General features: G+C 36.2%; 1 protein-coding gene across 5 annotated transcripts in view; it reads left to right on the top strand.

Annotated features, from left to right (window-relative positions):
- LOC150079459 (PAT complex subunit CCDC47) overlaps positions 1-20338 on the top strand; it is a 264969-nt gene extending 244631 nt beyond the window's left edge. For all 5 annotated transcript variants that reach the window (XM_090383780.1, XM_090383779.1, XM_090383781.1 and 2 more), the window contains 2 exons: positions 11183-11350; positions 20244-20338. In XM_090383780.1, the coding sequence (XP_090239906.1) occupies positions 11183-11350; positions 20244-20315 (240 nt within the window). In that variant the 3' untranslated portion in view covers positions 20316-20338. The remainder of the gene's footprint in view (positions 1-11182; positions 11351-20243) is intronic.
- The last annotated feature ends 1330 nt before the right edge of the window (positions 20339-21668 follow it).

The following is a 21668-nucleotide window of genomic DNA, read 5'->3' as shown; positions in this document are numbered from 1 at the left end:
TTGCCATGACTTTACTAACAGAAGGCTGTTTTCTGAACTTCTTTTTGTGCAGTGAATTTTGATGGTGCCACTCCATCGACTGTCTCTTCTTTTCAGGGTCATAATGGTGGATCCAGGTTTTGTCACCTGTTACTATGCATGAAAGAAAAACCTTTCCTTCACTCTCATAGTGCTGGAGAAGTTCCGTACAGATGACTTTCCAGGCTTCTTTGTGCTCATGTGTCAGCATTTTCTGGAGGACCCACTGGGCACAAACCTTGTAGCTTAGTTCCTTTATGATGGTTATCACAGCAGGTTTCCCTATATCTGCTGCATTGCACAATTTGCATGTTTTGATGCAGTATTCCTCTTTGATCAGCATGTCGATCCGGCTCTTGTTGTTTGTTCTCACTGACGTTACTTGCTGGCCGCTTTGGGGCTTGTCAACAGTGTCACTTTCCCTACTTGTAAAGTGTCTTACCCAACATTTAACTGTACTCACATCTACAGTATTGTCACCATGAACATTTTCGAGATGCGAATGGATTTCAATAGGTGCCACTTCTTCTTTGGTAAGAAATTCAGTTACCCCTCTTTGCTTGAAATGTATCTGTAACATCCACCATTCTGAACTATCTGTGTGCTGCAATCATGAGACTGATCACAGTGCCACTCAGTATGGTGAAAGTAGAGACCTCTAGTGACTACTCAGTGACATGTGAAATGATCGACAGTGCCACATTTGAAAGCAAAAAATTCGGAGGCATTACTTTTGTACTGGTCCTCGTATTTCCATTTATTTATAAATTTTAAATAATTGTGAATAATTTTTATAATTTTTCACTTCATAGTTACATTTTAGAGTTCACATACTAAACTATCTGAAGGGATTTATGTAGTTGTGCCACCAATTTTTTGAGAACCAAGTCATTCTGATTACTCGTATAATGACAAAGTATAATAACAATAGCACTTGTGCAAGTTTTTTAACTACTTCTACTCAAATGAGTGCAGGCTGGCTGGAGGACACCACTGAATATGAATATCCCCCCTCCACCCCCAGGTTTCACAAATTCCAGGTTAAGAAATGCTGTCCTCGTCTACATTTGTTAGAGTTTGCTTTTGATTTGTTCGGTACGTGCACAGTATGAGTAGTACCTATATTAAACAATCTATAACTTACACCCTCCAAAAATGCCACCCTAAAGATCAATTTAATCTGCTACATGTGAGTAACTTGTTTAAAGTTACTAAACTATAGGGATGAACTCAAAAGTAACACACAATTAGTGCATTTGTATCATATTGCATGATGATAATGAGTGGCTTGACAAAAGACTCATGACAGGAACCAAAGACTGCCATGAAGATTGTATCAGTCATTGAAAAGAAGAGAGGCTATATTGAAGAAGCGCAATGATGTTCAGTTTTTTAAATTAAAATATTCCTTTTTGGTGGAACCTGAAATCTCATTAAAATTCAATAGAACTAAATATGGTAAAAAAAAATCTTATTTTTGAAGTTCATCTCTTTCAGAAATACTTAATTTTATGAGAAGACATTACTTAAAAGTCATACACATTTAAAAAATCCCCATGCGGAAATGTGACTATCAACAGTTCATAAAATTTTATAAATGTAAAAGCACTAAAACTGAACTGATTTTTGGAACTCTTCATCATCAGCTAGTGGCAACATATATGAATTTTTGTATTGCAATAAGTAAACATTTATTTAAACAAAAATATCAAAAATAAAATTGGTGAATTTGAGGTGCTGATCAAAACATCAAAGGAAGATACTGTTGGGATATCAGAGACGTGGTATCACACGGATATAAGAAACGCAGAATTGGAATTTGAGGAGTACAATGTGTACAGAAAGAATAGAAAGGGAGTAGGGGTTATGCTGTTAGTTAAGAAACACATAAAATCTAAGGAAGTGCATCCAGTTGACATGGGTGAACAGTGCAATGTTGAGTTAGTTTGGTGTGACATAAGCACTGGGAAAGCAAAATTGAGAGTGGGAGGGTGTTATAGGCCAAATGACTCTGAGTACAACGAACAACTGTACAGAGAAATAGAGCGGGCCAGTAAATCAGATTGTCTTATAATGGGAGATTTCAACTTCTGAGATATAGACTGGAACTTGTGGTCTTGCTAGTGTGTGTCACTCACACACTAGCAAGACTTTTGTGAATTTATTGGATGATTGTTTTCTACAGCAGCATTTTTGAGGTAACTAGAGGGAGTAATACTCTTGATCTGATTATCAGCAGTGATTATTCATGCAGTAAGAATCTACAGATAAAGGAACCACTAGGTGGCAGCGATCACAGTGTACTGATATGGGATTTACTCAAAGATTTAACTGTCATTGGAGGTAAAGGGAAGGGTTTTTGCTTTTGTAGAGGTGACTACAGTAGTCTCTGACAGTTTTAAATTCTATACAATGGGACCAACTTATGTTACCAACAGCAAATTCTAAATGGGAAACATTCGAGGAAGTAATATTGGAAGCTACTAGGCATTTTATTCCAACTAAGAAATATTGTTCAAGGTTTAGACCTAAATGGATGTCAGACGAACTAATGAGACTTATGGCAGAGAAGAAAAATGTATGGGATGCATATTAGTTATCAGGAGACACAGAAGCCTATGGTAGTTATAAGCCAGTCTGTAATCAAGTCACAAAGGAGATTAGGCAAGCAAATGCAGATTACAAGAAAACTTTGGCAAAGGGTGCAGGCAAAAACAACAAAGACTTCTTTACTTATATAAACTCTAGAAGGAAGGGGATGATTCAGATTGGTCCCCTTGATATCGGTGGTTCAACTGTTGATGATCCTGATCAAGTAGCTGACAAACTGAATTAGTGTTTTGCATCTACATTCAGGGAGCTAAATGATTTTGTAATACCTGAGAGCAAAGCGGAAGAGAAATTGTTGAAGTTAAAACACAAGAAAGGCACCTGGGGTGGATGGGTTGAATCCAGTTATATTAAAGGAGGTAGCAAAGGAAGTAATCAAACCCTTAAGCATGATTATGAGAGAATCCTTGGACTCGGGGGAATTCCTCACAAGACTGGAGATGTGCAAATGTAATTACACGAGTCACCTTTTCATTCAACAGTTCACAGAGGGGCATGAAAAGGTGACATGTGTAATTACAAACCTCTTAGTTTAACTTCTGTTCCAGGGAAAATAATGGAGTCACTTGTTAAAGAAGCACTGCAGGATCATCAAGACAAGACTGCAGTTACAGTTCAAACACAGCATGGGTTTGTTAAGGGAAAGATATGAAGTTTTCTGAGCAATGCAGACAAGCTGCCAGAGTAGGTCATGGGGTCTTGTCAATGGATTCCATATACAGGAATTTTGCGAGCAGGGATAAGGAGGTGATTATCTCCTTGTATAAGGCAATGGTCAGGCCACACCTTGAGTACAGGTTGGGAAGCCTCATTTTAGGAAGGATGTAGAGTTGCTAAAATGAGTGCAGAGAAGGGCAACAAGATTGGTGAGGGGGAACAAAGAGGGTGCAAACTGCAACTTCTGGAGCCGAGGCACCTGCGAGGTGATCTGATTGATGTGTATAAGTCTTTGAATGGATTGAGCAGGCTCAATGCTGATGGGATTCTTCCTCTTGCTCAGATTACAAACATGAGAGGTCATAGATTCAAACTTAGGAAAGACTTGTAGAATAGATGTACAGGAGTTTGCCTTTAGCCAGCAGGTAGTTGATTGCTGGAACAAACTTCCATCTGTTGTTGTGGAAGTTGATAGCTTAAATAAATTCCAGGCAGAACTAGACAAACATTTGGAATGAATGGATCAGTGAAATGGGAAGGTTTTTTTTTTTTTTTTTTTTGGCTGATACTGTATGAGCTTGCTTTCTTGCATCATGTGCCTCTACTAATGCTAAAGTCTTGTCTGACCAATTTTATTGGATACTATGATATGGTTACAAAGGAACTGGATGAAAGAAATAATTTTGATATATATTTGGATTTTAGGAAACCTTTTAATACTGTTGCACATGGAAGATGACTGTATAAATTGGAGCATTATGGCAGGAAGGGCAGGTTGCTGCTATGGATAAAGGGATGGTTAAGTGAGAGAAGACAGAGTGGTAATCAGTGGATATTGCTCTTTGTAGACTAGTTATTACTGGAGTCCTCCAGGGTTCTGTGTTGGGCACATTGTTGTTTTTATCAATGTATTGATGAAAGAATATCAGGCTTAATGTTCAAGTTTGCAGATGATACAAAGGTTGGTGCGATTGTTAATGACAATACATTACTGCAACAGGATCTAGAAAAGTTGTGCAGATGGGCTGAGCGGTGGCAATTGAAGTTTAATATTGACAAATGCAAAGTACTGCATATGGGTAGCAATAACACCAGAGTAATGTACCAATTGTGCAGTACTACACTAGGGGGTAGTGGAGAATGAAGACCTGGAGATAATTGTGCAGTCAGATATGAAGTTTTTCTGAGCAGTGCAGACTGGCTGCAAGAGTAGCTCATGGGGTCTTGTCAGTGATATCCCCTTGTATAAGACATTGGCCAGTCCATACTTTGAGTACTGCATACAGGAAGCCCTATTTTAGTAAAGATGTAGAGCTGCTGGAACGTGTACAGAGAAGAGCAACGAGATTGGTGAGCTTGATCTTAATAACAGATTAAAAAAAATTTTCAGAAGAAGGATTCTGAAGGAGCTAATGTGACACAAGCTGTGATAGAAAAATGTTATGAAAGCCATTGATGATACCAATGAAAAGAAAAGACTGTTTGCTGCATAAGAAGCTGGAAAAAAGAAAAGAGTAATTACTAACAAGTTTGTTACCTAAAAGAATTATTTGTTGTTGTTTTTTTACGTATATAACTAAGCTGATTTGTATTATTATATTAATTAATGAAACAATAATTGTGGTTGTATCCATCCAGACAGAATTTAACTTTTACACAAATCCTCAACAGTTTTGATGTCATAATTCTTATCTTTTCTGTTCATCCAGCTTTTGACAAGAGATTCTCTGTTTAAAGAATAAAGGAGGAAAAAAGAAGAGGAAGAAGAAGGGAAAAAAAATAATTTCTTAATTTTGCATGGTATTAGCATTGGCCACACAGTTAAAGGAAGCCTGAGACTTTTGCTGCAAAAAAAACCAAAAAACCCATTCTTTGTGTTTATATTTTGAATTTACCCCAAAAGGTTAGCTGCAATTGTGGTAACAACTTATTCCATTGATTAACTCCAGTCTGTAATTCTTCCCTCCAGAGTGGAATTATATCGTTATCTTTACAAAAAAGTATTCAATAAATAAACATATTCTACACTCCAGACTGCACGTGGAATTGATGTCTGTCTCTCTGCCTTATAATTGTTTGTTGCTCTAGCACAGACTTCCTGTCATTTAAACTTGGTATGTCTTTCCTCTTGTAACCTCATATAAGATCCCTTGAGGAATCTTGTACTTACTAAGGCACATCATGCTAATAAAATTCCCTCCTTCAAAAGCCTTGCAGAAACCCTGAAGTCCAGAATTAACCCATGAGGCTTTCAGCATATAGTCCTCCTTATTTGTGTCTGCAACTCATTCCTGAACTGCAGACACAGATACACCTAAACCTCTTTTTACGTGATAGATACGTTCCTAAAAATTACACGTAAAAAGAACTACTGACTCCATAGAAAAAGTGAAGATTGGTTCCAAACCTGAAATAAAGCAAAATAATGAGAAAAAAAAAAAAAACAAACATTAAATTTGTTAGGATCATAAGATTTTTATTTACATTTCATGGAGAACACACATACATATAATAAATTTTAATAACTTTAAAAAAAAACATATTCATTTCAGTTGTTTGCTAAGGATTCTATTAAAAAAATTATGTTATTCGCTATCAGTTTCTGATAGCGAATAACATAATTCGCTATCAGACTGTAATATCACTAGATATTATTCAGACTGTAATATCACTAGAACTACTAGATATGGTATTATCGTCATCGACTTTCACCTCAACTTGTGGAATTCTTCTTGTCGTGTCTTGAACAAAAGTACCACTGATTGTTTCAGTAGTTTTAGGCATGAACTCAGTTATTAATCGCTGAGTCACGATATAGTTCTCTGTATGAAGACATTAACAACTTAAGTTCACGTGAAAACTTCCCAGCACATTCTTCATTTGGATCATGTCGGGCAAAATAATTGCCTAAATTACTGGCCAGTTTAAGACCTTTAATTATATCAGCAGTAAAAGTAGGATTATCTTGATCATTATCTTCTTCGCTTTCAGAAGTCTCAGAAACAATCTCCACTATTTCGTCTTCGCTAAGAGGTTTATTAATTAACAATTCTTCGATATCTGCCGATGTAAGATCATCGAATCCTTCTCCGCCAATTTCACATGCCAAACTTATTATATTGGGGAATTCTGCAGTATGATTGAAGGGAACAGGAGCATTCTCTTTAACACATGCGGGCCAAATACCATTCCAGCATGCATTAATAGTTTCTGGTCTCAATTCAGATAACGAAAATCGAACCTGATCAATACAATCCATAATTGAAAATTTTTTCTGCACATCCATAACTGACAGTGTTTCATTATCATTTAGCTTGTTCAAAACAAACTGAAATGTTCATCTGACATAAATGTTTTAAAAGTCGCAATTATACCCTGATCTAGAGGTTGTAGCAATGATGTGGTATTGGGCGGCAGAAAACAAAATTGCACATTTGGGTGCTCTATGGCAGGATGACTGGGTGCATTATCAAGAATCAAAAGCACTTTAAATTTGAGACACTTGTCATTCAAATAGCGTCTAACTTCTGGCACAAAATGTTTGTGGAACAACTCAGTGAAAATATCAGTGGTCACCCAAGCTTTTTTGTTGGCCATCCAACGAACTGGCAATTTTTGTAAAATCTACGCCTTTCATTGGCCGTGGTCTTATTGATCGATTTATGAGCAGTGATTTTAACATCCGATCTCCTAAAGCGTTCGAACAAAATAGGAGTGTTATGCGATCCTTTGCTGCTTTGAACCCACCAACAGTTTTTTTGCATTTTTGATACGTAAGTTCTGTTTGGCATTTTATTCCAGAAAAGGCCAGTTTCATCCATATTCCAAACTCGTTCACGAGTGTAACCTCCATCTTCAATTTTTTTAGCAACTTTTTGTGGAAATGCTTTAGCAGCTGTTTCATCAGCAGAAGCCGTTTCACCTTTAATTTTTATGTTATGAAGAGCATGTCTTTTAATAAACTTAGCCAGCCAACCATTGCTTGCATGAAATTCATATTTTTTTCTCGATTGAGATGAAGTATCTGGCTGCAGTTTTTTAATCTGTTCATAAAATCTCAATGCTGATTGCTTGATGGAATTTCCGTCAACTGGCATTCTTTTTTTTGTACATTATTTTCTATCCACATCACTAAAGCTTTTTCAGCCTTTTCTAGAACATCTCTTGTGTTATGATGATAATTTCGCGCTCGATTTTGTACCAGAACATACTGCTTTTCTAATAGCCTCTTCATTTTTCTTTATAGATCTGATAGTTGATTCACGGACTCCAAAATGCTTACCCACAGCCGTCGCACCTTCCCCAGTTTGAAGACGATATAAAATTTGAATTTTTATATCCAAGGAAACGGCTTTCCTTATTTTTTTGGTTATCGGCAACATCATGTGAGGGCTGGATTAAAATCTTCAGTTAATGAAATGAAAGTTTGATAATTACATACTGTACAATGTAGCTTACCATTTATTAATTCTTGGCAAAATTATTAATTTTATAATGCGATTTTTATTTTGATTGTGTTTATTTTCAACAATTTCTCCTCCACTTTACTCTCAGTTATTACAAGATTATCTAGTTTACTGCCAGAGTTGAATACACCTCTGGCATTCCCCTCCCTGAATAACTCCTCATGTGTGAATGTCGATGCAAAATATTCATTTAGTTTGTTAGCTACCTGAGCAGGATCATCAACAGTTGAACCATCGATATCAAGTGGACCAATCTGATTCATCCCCTTCCTTCTAGAGTTTACACAAGTAAAGAACTCTGCTGTTTTTCTTTGCATCCTTTGCCAAAGATTTCTTGCAATCTGCCTTCACCTGCCTAACCTCCTTTGTAACTTGGTTACAGACCATCTTATATCTATCATAGGCTTCTGTGTCACATGTTAATTTATATGTATCCCATGCATTTTTCTTCTCTGTCACGTCTGATTAGTTGTCTATAAATAAATACTGTATTCTACTGTTCATTGTAGATAATACACAATATATAACTAAATTATTATGTGAACTGAATATTAAAAGAAATTATTTAATCAGAATTAGAGGTAGTATGTGGTACATATATACAGCAAAAGTCCGAAAATCTGGACTGCTCTGGGACTGGGTTGATCCGGATTCTCAGGCAGTACTTTTAAAATTCAAATTTAAGATGGAATAAAGAAGAGATGACCAGGTAAATTTTGACAGTTTATTCATTAGCAAACAAAGCATGCTTCATTTATCGAAACGAGCAGTTTTAAAGAAAAATAAAGTCAACACCTGACAAAGATGTAAACAAAAATTTTCACCACAAAAAAAAAGAGCATCTAATGCTTGAAATTGTGTTTAAAAATGAACAATGTAAAAGAAAAATACAGTATATAAATGAAAGAAGAAGATACATATTTTATATAAATTATTTGTTTTTAGTTTATTAACGAAACATTTTCATATAAAATACAAAATGCAAAAAAACAAACAAAATATTTATTTGTTCTTTACCATGATTTCTGTTGCGTCTGTTGCACTGCTTGTGGATGGAACACTTGCCGCTTCTACTCAATCTGCTGCACTGCTTGATGCTTCTATTGCTTTCTTTAAATACTTTTGTCCTCCATAGCCAGGTGGGAAGGAGCAGCAGTGCGTAGCACAGGCTTCTTGATTAGACCGGGGTTCGAGCCCCTCACCACCAAATACGGAGGATGCGGAAAGGTCAGGGAATGACCACCGCATATCCCGGAGCAATATGGCCTTAGTTGCTAATGCTCCTAAAAACCAAATAACAAACAAACAAAACAAACAAATACTTTTGTATATCATCTTGTTTATGACTTTGTAATTTCTTTGTGATAAAATTATGCACCATGTGCACATGCATGACGTCTCGAAGACTGAAGCTATGGTTCTGTTCCTTAAATTTAATAAATGTTTCAGTGGACTTTTCTGTAGTAGCGCTATATATCTTTTCTTCTTCAACTTTGTCATTTTATTCACCAGATTCTTCTGAATAATTCTTTTACCTTATCAGGAGTTATAATGCTTTGATTAATTTCTTGATCAGTGAAAGTCGCTGTAACTTCAACATCATCTTCATTGCGTATCCACTTTTCTGTGTCATCAGCATTAAGTTTGCATAGAGGGTTGCCTTCCATACATAATTTAACAGTTTCCATCAGTTCTTTCACTTCAGATGCCTTCAGCTTTATGTGAAATCCTTCGAAATTTTCGTTTAGATTAGATTGCAGATCTGCAGACATCACGTTCAGCCATAACTTTTGCCACACTCTTAAAAGAGTTACAGGCTTGACTGCATTCCATGCAGTCATGAGTGAAAATGTTGCATCTTTAATTGTAAAACTGTGTTGAAATTTTGAAGTGGTGACATTCTTATGCATCATTTTCATCATAAAATCATTTTTATAGTGACATTTAAAGTTCCTAATGACTCCTTGATCCATGGGTTGGATTAATGGTGTTACGTTTGGTGGCAAGTAACATGCAAAAATATTTCCACAGTCAGACACTAATTTTGATTCGTGGGGGTGGGCCCTACAGTTGTTGAGAAGTAGCAGGCACTTTGTATTTGCAATCTTCCCTAATTTTCTCAAGTTCTAACAAACTGATGGAACAAAATCATGAACAAACCAATCGCGAAATATATCTTTGTCCATCCAAGCATTCTTTTGGGTCTTATAGGTCACAGGTAAGTGCAAAATTCCTTTAAAGGCCTGTGGACGCTGAAATTTTCCAATCACCAAAAGTTTAACTTTATGCTGACCTGAAGCATTAGCACACGTAAGAATAGTTACTCTTTCCTTATTAAGCTTAAACCATGTTGTATTTCGTTCTTGGTTTCCAGCCAAAGATTTTGTGGGCAAACACTTCCAGTGAACCGCTGTTTCATCAGCATTATAAATTTGATTGGCTGTAAGGTCATAGTCAGATACAATTTTTTCAAATGACAGCCAACTATCTTTCTCCACCAATATCTAACTGTCTAATACCATGACGAGTCTTGAAATTCCTAAGCCATTCATTACTAAATGTGCACTCTGATTCAATGTTCATTTGCTCCTTAAAAGACCTTGCTTTGGCAATAAGAATCAGCCAGAAATTGCCATACCTTCCGATTGTTTTAACAAAAACCATTCGTACAACACTTTACCAAGATTCTCTAATTTTGGCCAATGTAAACTTTTTCTCTCAGCAATTTTATTTTAAGGCTCAGATGAGGCTGTGAATTCTAGAATTTTATTCTTTGCCTTTTTTATATCGTAAATTGTAGACTTTCCGATGTTGTATGTTTCCATTAGAACAGCATTGCTCACACTACTTTCTAGTTTCTTAATTATTTCAAGTTTGTCACTCAGTTTCAACGTGTTCTTCTTTCTCTTCACACCATGAAGTTTATCTATTTTAGGAGCCATTATTATGGGCTTTTAAATATGTATGCTATATATGGTAAACGGAAAGAGTAGGACAAAATTTATAACATTGCCATGGTTTGATTGCTCGTTTCAAAATGGCAACTGCACGCTCGCTTGTTGCTGGGCATCTGTGGCGCTTACACACACACACACACACACACACAAGGCCACTAAATTTAAAAAGTTGGTGAGTTTTCGAAAAGTCTGGATTCTTGGGTGGTCCGGATTTCTGGCATCCAGATTTTCGGACTTTTACTGTATTTTTAGACAGTTTGTGATAGACAGTTCGTGGTATTTAATTAAATATAAATGAGCAAACTTTTACAATAAAAATACCTGGAAGCTTTCACTAATAATATACAGTTAGAATTCTTTGAATTACACAAGTTTGCTCATGTGTAAAAGTTTAATGTTTCAAGTTGTAATATTAGCCAGCTTATCTTTTATTACTGAAGAGTTCTTGAAGAGTTGATTAGTTCTGCTTTGTAGGCTAAAGTGAAAGCAGACAAGAACAGACAAAGGGTTGAGGAGGCATTTCTAAAGACGACTCATGCCCAGAGGCAGGAAGCTGCTCAACAGAGAAGAGAAGAAAAAAGACGGGCAGAAAAAGAACGTATGATGAATGAAGAAGATCCAGAAAAGCAAAGAAAATGGGAGGTAACTATATATTTATTGACTGCATAATTTGATATACAATCAGACCTCTATATAATGAAATTGATCGTTCCCTTGAAAAAATTTGTCATAAGGAAATATGACCTTTTCAACAATGAAAAATAATGTAAATTCAGAACTACACTAAAAGATGGGAAATAAATCAGAAGTAAGTGGGAATGGTTACAGTTTCTAACATTTTAAAACAATTTATTAATGCATACGTATTAAGAAATAACTATGTACATGATGCACAAAATATATTAGTACACTTTTAAGAATTATGTCATAAAATATTTGGTTATTTTTTTGTTGTACACTGGATTCTACTGAACACCATTCACAAAAATTTTCGAATTTGTTTAAACTTTAACCACTGAGATATATTTTCTGTTACGTTTTCTTCCCACTGAAGGCCTCGATGCAAAGTTTCAAATGGTGCCAATGTTTCTTGTTTGGAATATTTGATATTGCCCTCATTTTCATTCAACTCATTGTCGATATTGTTACTAGTTCTTTAAATACGCTCCAAAATGTTGGAGTCACTTGGATATTGAGCTACTATGACACCATTATCAACCTCTAAAAATTCATCCAGAACAATTTATTTACTAATCAAACCTCGCTTGCAACTTTTCCCAAGATTGCCAATGTCTTCTAATAGTTCATCCCTCTCATCTCTGTTAATTAGCATTTTAGTAAAACCTGCTTTTGCAAAACAATTCATAATCATTGTTTCCATCACATCTTGACTCCACACTTTCGCCAAATGTGATGCACATCCACAAATCTATAGGTTGGTTGGTTTCCATTTTCAGTATGCGCCCTCGGTAGTGCATTTTCAAATTCTTGATAATGCCTTGGTCCATTGGCTGCAGTCATGTCTGGATTTAAACTTGTTGTGGCCCTAAACTATAACATATACACCGATGAGTCAAAACATTATGACCAGCAAGTCATTATGCAAATCAAAGCAACTGCAGGTGAACTACTGCGTGGGTTGAGACACGGCATAAAAGCTACCTGATACCGAGCTCCATTATTCAGTGTTACTCTTGTTCTTCAGATGGGAAAGGCAGCAGATTTAAGCGAGTTTGACAGAAGCCAAATTGTAATGGCCAGACAAATGGACCAGAGCATATCCAAAACGGCACAGCTGGTGGGATGCTCATGGTCAGCTGTGGTTAGTATCTACCGAAAGTGGTCTGGGGGGGGAGAAACCCAACAACCACTGGCCGGCGAGGTGTTGGACGACCATGGCCCATCGATGCTCGAAGTGAGCAAAGGCTCTCCCAGATGGTACGTGGCAACAAAGGATCAAAGGGAGACACAGGTAATTACAGACCTCTTAGTTTAACTTCTGTTCCAGGAAAATTAATGGAGGCACTAATTAAAGAAGCACTGCAGGATCATCTAGACAAGACTTCAGTTATAGCTTGGACACAGCATGGTTTTTTTAAGGGAAAGTTTTGCTTGACCAATTTGATTGGATACTATGATGTGGTCACAAAGGAACTGGATGCAGGGAATAACTTTGATATCGTATATTTGGATCTTAGAAAGGCTTTTGATAATGTTGCACATGGAAGACTGCTGAACAGATTGAAGACTGCTGAGCAAGGGATAGTTGAGTGGAAGAAGACAGAGAGTGGTAATCAATGGACACTGCTCTTCGTGGACTAATGTTATTAGTGGAGTCCCTCAGGGTTCAGTGTTGGGTCCATTGTTGTTTTCTGTATTTATAAATGATATTCATGATGATACGAAGGTTGGCAAGGTCTTTAATGACACTAATGACAGTACACTGCTTCAACGTGATCTAAAAAAATTGAGCAGATAGGCAGAGGTGGCAAATGAAGTTTAACATTAACAAATGTAAAGTACTACATATGGGAAGCAGTAATCCCAGAGTAACTTATCAACTCTGTGGTACCACACTGACAGTGGTAGAGAATGAAAAGAACCTGGGGGTAATTGTGCAGGCAGATAGTCTGCAAGAGTAGCTCATGGTGTCTTGTCAATGATATACAGGAATTTTTCTAGCACAGATGAGGTGATTATCCCCTTGTATAAGGCAATGGTCAGGCCACACCTTGAGTACTGTATACAGGTCTGGAGGCCTCATTTTAAGAAGGATGTGGAGCTGTTGGAACGAGTACAGAGAAGGGCAAGAAGATTAGTGAATGGAACAAAGGGTTGCTCTTATGAAGAAAGGCTTAAGTTTTGAAAATTACAGTGTCTGGAGACTAGGCACTTGCGAGGTGATCTGATTGAGGTGTATAAAGCCTTGAATGGTTTGAGCATGCTCAATGTGGATGGGATTCTTGCTCAGAATAATCGCCTGAGAGGGCATAATTTCAAATTGAGGAAAGACGGTTGTAGGATAGATGTGTGGAAGTTTGCCTTTAGCCAGCGGGTGGTTGATTGGTGGAACAAACTTCCATCTGTAGTTGTAAAAGTTGATAGCTTAAATAGATTCAAGGCAGAACTTGACAGACATTTGGAGTGAGTGGATGGCTGAAATAAGGGTGTGTGTTTTTTTTTTTTTTTTTTTTGGCTGATGTTATATAAGCTTGCTTTCTTGCATCATGTACCTTTGCTAATGCTAATTTCTGTTCACTGACATTTTGGGGGGGGGTGTGTAAAACTTAAAGGAGTAAAAAGGTAAGCAATCAGTAACAAAGAACACTGTACTCACAAATTGCAACTAACACAATACGTGCAAATGAGATTTGGAGTAACAAGTTTACGAAGCTTAAAAAAGTAGGAATGAAGAGAAGATTCTGAAAATTAATTTGTTTTTTATATGATTGAAGAGGAAGGGGACACACATTTCACCATAATAATAACCCACAGAATTCCAGCTATCAGTATTATTGCAAATGCAAGAAGATGGAATTTACCACTTGTTTACAATAGATTGCACTAACAGAAAAAACCAGTGGAAAGTGCAAATTGTTTTATGGTAGTGACCTCCAGAAATGTCCATATTACGTTCTTAGCGTTTTTTCACCAACCTTTCATGGAGTAAAATAAAATTAAAATAAAATAAAACAAAACAAATCTTGATAACTATATTTACAATAACCTGTATTTACAAAATTAATATACGTATTTATATGATTGAAGAGGAAGGGGACACACATTTCACCATAATAATAACCCACAGAATTCCAGCTATCAGTATTATTGCAAATGCAAGAAGATGGAATTTACTACTTGTTTACAATAGATTGCACTAACAGAAAAAACCAATAAACTGGAAAGTGCATTGAATTAGACGATGCCACTATCACCGATCGGGCGCATAGGTTCTGGGACCGTAAGTGGCTCGAGAGTTTGCGGATCAGCTCTACAACCAACATTAATAGGGATAGGGGTGTACGGATTCACCCCCTTTTAGAGACTATTATCCTAAAAAAGGATGAACGGTTCCGTACGACTTCCGTTCGAGCCACTTCCGGTTCCACAATGCAAGAGAGCGGAACACGTGAGAATGGAAACATGTGATGCCTACCATTACCCTGCTGATATGTAAAGGTGTACTGAATAATAGAGAGTACTGCTGAAGAAGAAGGCTGGAGCCTTTGAAAGCTACGGGATTTTATCGCTTTTAACTTAGTATATTTTAATGCATTTTAATCTTGTGTTTTAATACTTTTAATATTGTAATACGTATATTAATTTTGTAAATACAGGTTATTGTAAATATAGTTATCAAGATTTGTTTTGTTTTATTTTATTTTAATTTTATTTTACTCCATGAAAGGTTGGTGAAAAAAACGCTAAGAACGTAATATGAATATACCCAACCTCAGAGGCCTATTTGAGGAGTCCAGAAATGTCCTTTAGAAAAATATCACAAAGGCATTCAAAATTGATTTCTATAACGAAACATATGAAAGGGTAGTGCATTTTAATGATTTGAATTGGTTTTTTGAAATTAAAGCAGCTGATTCCACATGATAAGTAATCATGTTAACTGGCACCTACTTATTTCACTTTAAGATGGGATGGGCTTACAATTGTCTTTGATCGGGTCATGTGGTCCTTCCTCTCAACCAGTAGTAGTGTTTATAAACGTGTTGGCTGAGTGTTTTGTTTTTGCATCCTTTAGTTGAAGTGATTTTTTTTGCATTGTGCATTAATCAATCTATTAGTTTTATTAAATTTTTTAATCACTATGTACAATTTCCATTATAAAAATCACCTTTTAGAGAGATAAATAGCTTAGTTATATAGTGAAAATTCCAACTTCTTAGGTCTTGGAAAGAATTACCAAAAAGCAATGCATTATTGGGTTCACATTATATTTTCATAATACAATGGTGTCTTTGGAACAGCTTAATATCATAAAGCGGGGATTCACTATATAATCACCATAAACACAGCATTGAATTATTGCAAAAGTTTTCAAACCTTTTTTAATAACGGCACCCCTACTCAATTTTCTGCCTGTTATATCCGATTCTCTCTCTGTGTGTGCATGTTTATAAATTAATTATAAAAATTACATTTCATATATACAGTATATAATAATTTTATTCTTTATATAGAGATACTAAGTAAACATCGATTATAGATCACCACAAAATTAAAAAGATACTGTACACCTTTTTATAATGAAATAAACATATAAATTTAAAAAATAATATGTTTAAGTAACTTTAGCATTAGCATTAGCAGAGGCATATGATGCAAGAAAGCAAGCTTATTCAGCATCAGCCAAAAAAAAAAAAAAAAAACCCACTCCCATTTCACCCCTCCGTTCGTTCGAAATACCTGTCCAGTTGAGCTTTAAATTTGTTTAGGCTATCAACTTCAACAACCAGTGATGGAAGTCGGTTCCACCAACCAACCACCCGCTGGCCAAAGGCAAATTTCCGCACATCTATCCGACATCCGTCCTTCCTCAATTTGAATTTATGCCCTCTGAGGTGATTATTCTGAGAAAGATGAAGAATCCCATTGGCATTGAGCATGCTCAAACCATTCAAAGCCTTATACACCTCTATCAGATCACCTCGCCGGTGCCTAGTCTCCAGACTCTGTAATTTGCAAAACTTAAGCCTTTCTTCGTAAGAGCAACCCTTTGTTCCATTTACTAATCTTGTTGCCCTTCTCTGTACCCGTTCCAGCAGCTCTACATCCTTCTTGAAATGAGACCTCCAGACCTGTATACAGTACTCAAGATGTGGCCTTACCATTGCCTTATACAAGGGAATAATCACCTCCTTATCCCTGCTAGAAAAATTCCTGTATATCATTGACATGACACCATGAGCTACTCTTGCAGCTCGTCTGCACTGCTCAGAGAACTTCATATCTGCCTGCACAATTACCCCCAGGTCCTTTTCATTCTCCACCACTGTCAGTGTAGTACCGCAGAGTTGATACGTTGCTCTGGGGTTACTGTTTCCCATATGCAGCACTTTACATTTGTCGATGTTAAACCTCATTTGCCACCTCTCAGCCCATCTGTTCAACCTGTCCAGATCCTGTTGCAGCAGCATAGCGTCAGTATTGTCCTTAACGACCCTGCCAACCTTTGTATCATCTGCAAACTTGGACATTAAACTTGATATCCCATCATCAATATCATTCATAAACACCGAAAACAACAACGGACCCAACACTGAACCTTGAGGAACTCCACTAATAACATTAGTCCACGTTGAGCAGTGTCCATTGATTACCACTCTCTGTCTTCTGCCACTCAACCATCCCCTTATCCATAGCAGCAATTTGCCTCCAATGCCACACTGCTCCAATTTGTGCAGCAGTCTTCCATGTGCAACAGTATCAAAAGCCTTTCTAAGATCCAAATATATAATATCAAAGTTATTCCCTGCATCCAGTTCTTTTGTGACTACATCATAGTATCCAATCAAATTGGTCAGGCAAGACCTGCCCTTAACAAAACCATGCTGCGTCTGAGCTATAACTGAATTCTTGTCTAGATGATCCTGCAGTGCTTCTTTAACTAGTGCCTCCATTAATTTACCTGGAACAGAAGTTAAACTAACAGGTCTATAATTACTTGTGTCAGCCTTTGAACCTCCTTTGTGAATTGGGGTCACATTTGCACATCTCCAGTCCATGGGTACCTCCCCTGAGTCCAAGGAAGCTCTCATAATTATGGCTAAGGGTTTGCTTACTTCCTTTGCTGCCTCCTTTAATATAACTGGATAGATCCCATCCACCCCAGGTGCCTTTTTTATGTTTATCCTCAACAATCTCTCCTCCACTTTCCTCTCAGTTATTACAAAATCATCCAGCTCACTGCCAATGTTTACTTTACCTACATCATTCTCCTTCCTGAATAACTCCTCATGCGTGAATGTAGATGCAAAATACTCGTTTAGATTGTTAGCCACCTGAGCAGGATCCTCAACTGTTGAACCATCAATATCCAGTGGACCAATCTGATTCATCCCTTTCCTTTTCGAGTTCAAGTATGTAAAGAACTCTTTTCTGTTTTTCTTTGCATCCTTTGCCAAGGATTTTTCATAGTCTGCCTTTGCCTGCCTAATCTCCTTTGTGACTTGGTTACAGACCAACTTATATCTATCATAGGCTTCCATGTCACCCGTTAATTTGTATGTATCCCATGCATTTTTCTTCTCTGCCACATGTCTCATTAGTTCATCTGACAACCATTTAGGCCTAAACCTTGAACAATATTTCTTAGTTGGTATGTAAAGCCTGGTAGCCTCCAAGATTAGTTCCTTGAATGCTTCCCATTTTGAGTTTGCTGTTGGTAACATCATCAGTTGGTCCCACTGTATAGAATTTAAATACTGTCTCAGACCATCATAGTCGCCTTTACGAAAACAAAAACCCTTCCCTTTACCTCTGATGGTAGTTACCTCCTTGAGTAAATCCCACTTCAACACACTGTGATCACTGCCACCTAGTGGTTCATTTATCTGCAGGTTCTTAATGCATGAAGAATCACTACTGATAATCAGATCAAGAGTATTGCTCCCTCTTGTTGCCTCACGAACATGCTGATGTAGAAAACAATCATCCAATAAATCCACAAAAGCCTTGCTAGTGTGCGAGTGACCAACCCACAAATTCCAGTCAATATCTGGGAAATTAAAGTCCCCCATTATAAGACTCTCTGATTTACTGGCCCACTCTATTTCCCTGTACAATATCTTATTATACTCATCAGAGTCATTAGGCCTATAGCACACTCCTACTCTCAATTTTGATTTCCCTATGCTTATGTCACACCAAACTTAAACAAATTACGTGGCACCCCTGAATTGTTGTTTTCAATTCAGGGTTGAAAACCACTGAATTATTGGCTTCAGTCTTCATGCAGTTCTACTAAGATAAGAAGTCAACTGAATAAGGTGTATTTTGCACTTGCAACATTGCTCAGAATACTTTTGAACAGTGTTTCCTTCAGGGATATGTGGATTAATACCAATCCACATTCATGACATTGGTGTGAACAAAAATTTTTATTTCAGTGATAGACTGAAATCCTTACACTGAGGATTACCTTCACAAAGTGTGAGGAGTTAGAAAAAAAACTTCTGCATTTTATGGGAACCTCTCTCCCCTCAACCACAGATTTCAGTCAGGTTATCGGTAATATCCACAATGAAATAAATCCCAGGTTAGATACATAGTTTCATAATTAATGTCTTTTTCAACAACAAGGAATTTTGTAAGAAACTCAACTATATCATTATTCCGCCAGACCTTTTGGTTAAATGTATGCTCAGCACGACTGAAACAAAACCAGAAGTTCTGTATGTGCAGCTGAGTACTGTATTACTTGTTTTTCTCTGAGCACTGTTCCCAGACTTTTGTTTGTGTGTGTGGTATCTTGCTTTGTGAATAAATATTTCCTCTAGATGTGTGTACTCTAATTTTTCTTATTTGAAGTTGATTTTTATGGTTTGCAGTCTCCCCCACCCCTCCTTCCTACCCCAACATCACAACCAGATCAGAGGAGTTTACAGCTAATCATTTTAACAGTGATACAAAGTGATACAATAGTTAACTCTATTTATTAGCAGTACTTGAACCAGTGCCAACACAAACACTACTGCACTCCTTTGCTTGTTCACTCTGTTACAATTATCAAGATAGTTTGTCTTGTAGTGGTATTTGTGAAGGTGGTATGGCAAAGGATAGTAAATGCTGAAGAAGTTGAAGGGTGTCTGAGGTATAAGAGTTCGTTTTTAATAAATTGACTCATTTTATACAAGGTAAATTATAGTGGTTCATTTATTTTGTTCCATCGTAAATGGAATAAAATAAAAACAAAAAATGTTTTTGCAGTTACTGTAGTATTATTTAACATTTTGAACTTTTTTGTTTTAAAAAAACAAACAAATAAAAATTATAGCATTAAGATGCTATAGATTCCCCTCCCCATGACAAAAAGTCCCAGAATGAATTTCAAGGGCCCTTGGGGGGGGGGGGGCTTGAAAATGTATGAATGAAGCATATCGCTTTTGAAAAAAGGTCTTTGCATTTTCAATATAATTTTTCATTTGCAACATAATTTTCTATTTTTCTGTATGATATGTATTGTTGTGACATCTGGAATGCCTTCTGTTGCATTCCAGACTCACTTGTTTTGAAAATACTATTTTTATTTGGCTGAAAAATATATAGCAAACTCAGTTTAAGGGACTGTATGAAGATAAAGCTTGTTTGCTAATCCTAATTGTCCATTAAATGCATATACAGGGTGAGTCAGAATTATGTACACACACTTTTAACAATCTCATAATAAATTTAAATACTCTTTTCATTTAACAGCTTTGTTACATGTTTAGGTTCTATTTAAAAGACACTCATTTAAAACTCATTAAGGAATCACAAATAAGACCTAAATAAATATGTAATGATACTGTTTATTTTCTAGGAACGTGAACATCGAAGAGAACTTAAAAAACGAGCGCCAAAAATGAAACAGATGAAGGTTAAAACCCTCTAGAAGAAATTATCAACTTTTTTTTTTTTTTTTTTTTTTTTTGGGCATTTGTATATTTAAGGCAATCATGTTCAAAGTACAGATCAACTTATACATTAAATACGTATACTGACAGTGTCTGAAAAGAGATTTTAAAAATGCCTTTAAAATTAATTTATTGACCTTCAGAGATTTTTGGTATGTTACAGTTCTGGGTATGAATGCCATATGCCTTCTACTTAAAATAAAAATATTTACACATAAGTCTTTCCTTTTTTTTTTAATGGAACTGAAAGGACACACAGAAAAATCTGTTCAACTAAATAGGCTAGAAGCACATAAAAAGTGAGAACTGTGGTTAAGAACTACAGTCCTCACTTACTACCATGTTTATGTGCTTAGCTCCAACAATAGTATGATCCAGACAAAACAAACTACAAGCAACAGTGCTCAGTCATTTTATGAAACATTGTGGCCAAGCAAGCAGCATAATATCTTCTTTTAACTGCAAATAGAAATAAATATTTTAATTTATTCCCATTTTCCTAACCTCATTGGATATAAGTTTCATAATGATAAGCGAGGTTAAGGAAAGTGAGAAACAAAGGCAAGTGTATTGAAGGCAACCTTTTTACAATTACGGAAAACTTGCATTGAAAATCATGCATGATCAAGAAACTAACTCTTGTTGCAAATTGTTGTGGTGGGGGTTTGATGTTGTTCTTTGAGTGGCTTTTAAAACATTTTCAGAAAAACCCTTACTTGAATGTCAAGTAAAAATTACAATAAAAAAAGTGGAAATCTATGAAGATAAAGATCCAGAATGAATAATTTACCAATACAATAAAAGGCTCACTGTGGGTCTTGTTTGAGGATTGATACTTTTTCTCATACATAATATAAGACAAAAAAAAAACTTCTATATGAAGGCAAGGGTTCAGGATCCCAAGTTTACTGAAGAAATTCTCTCTCATAAATTCTATGTACTGCGTTCCCTCATTTCTTGCTTTCTTTTAAATAAGTTATGTTAATGAAACTTACTTCTTATAAGTCAATTTTTATTTTTAATTTTCAGCTAAAAGTATACAATGCACTCACTCAGCAGCATAATGTTTCATGAAACATTGAGTGCCATTGATTACAGTTTATCTTGGCTGAGTTGTGCTGTTGATCAAGCGGACTGGTGAAAATACTAGTGAGTGGTACACCAAACATCCTTTAACTGAACCCCCTCCTCAAAAAAACTTTCCAGTATATTTTTTAGTCCTTAAAACACAAAACAAAAGGTAAATGATGATAATATTGAATATCAAACAAAAATGATAAATTTCAGATATAATGAAAAATACTGGTGAGTGGTACACCAAACATCCTTTA

The sequence above is a fragment of the Mastigoproctus giganteus genome, chromosome 10 (assembly GCF_048544385.1).
Source record: "Mastigoproctus giganteus isolate SK-2022 chromosome 10, ASM4854438v1, whole genome shotgun sequence".
NCBI lineage: Eukaryota > Metazoa > Arthropoda > Arachnida > Uropygi > Thelyphonidae > Mastigoproctus > Mastigoproctus giganteus.
This window is presented reverse-complemented; position numbering and strand designations above follow the sequence as displayed.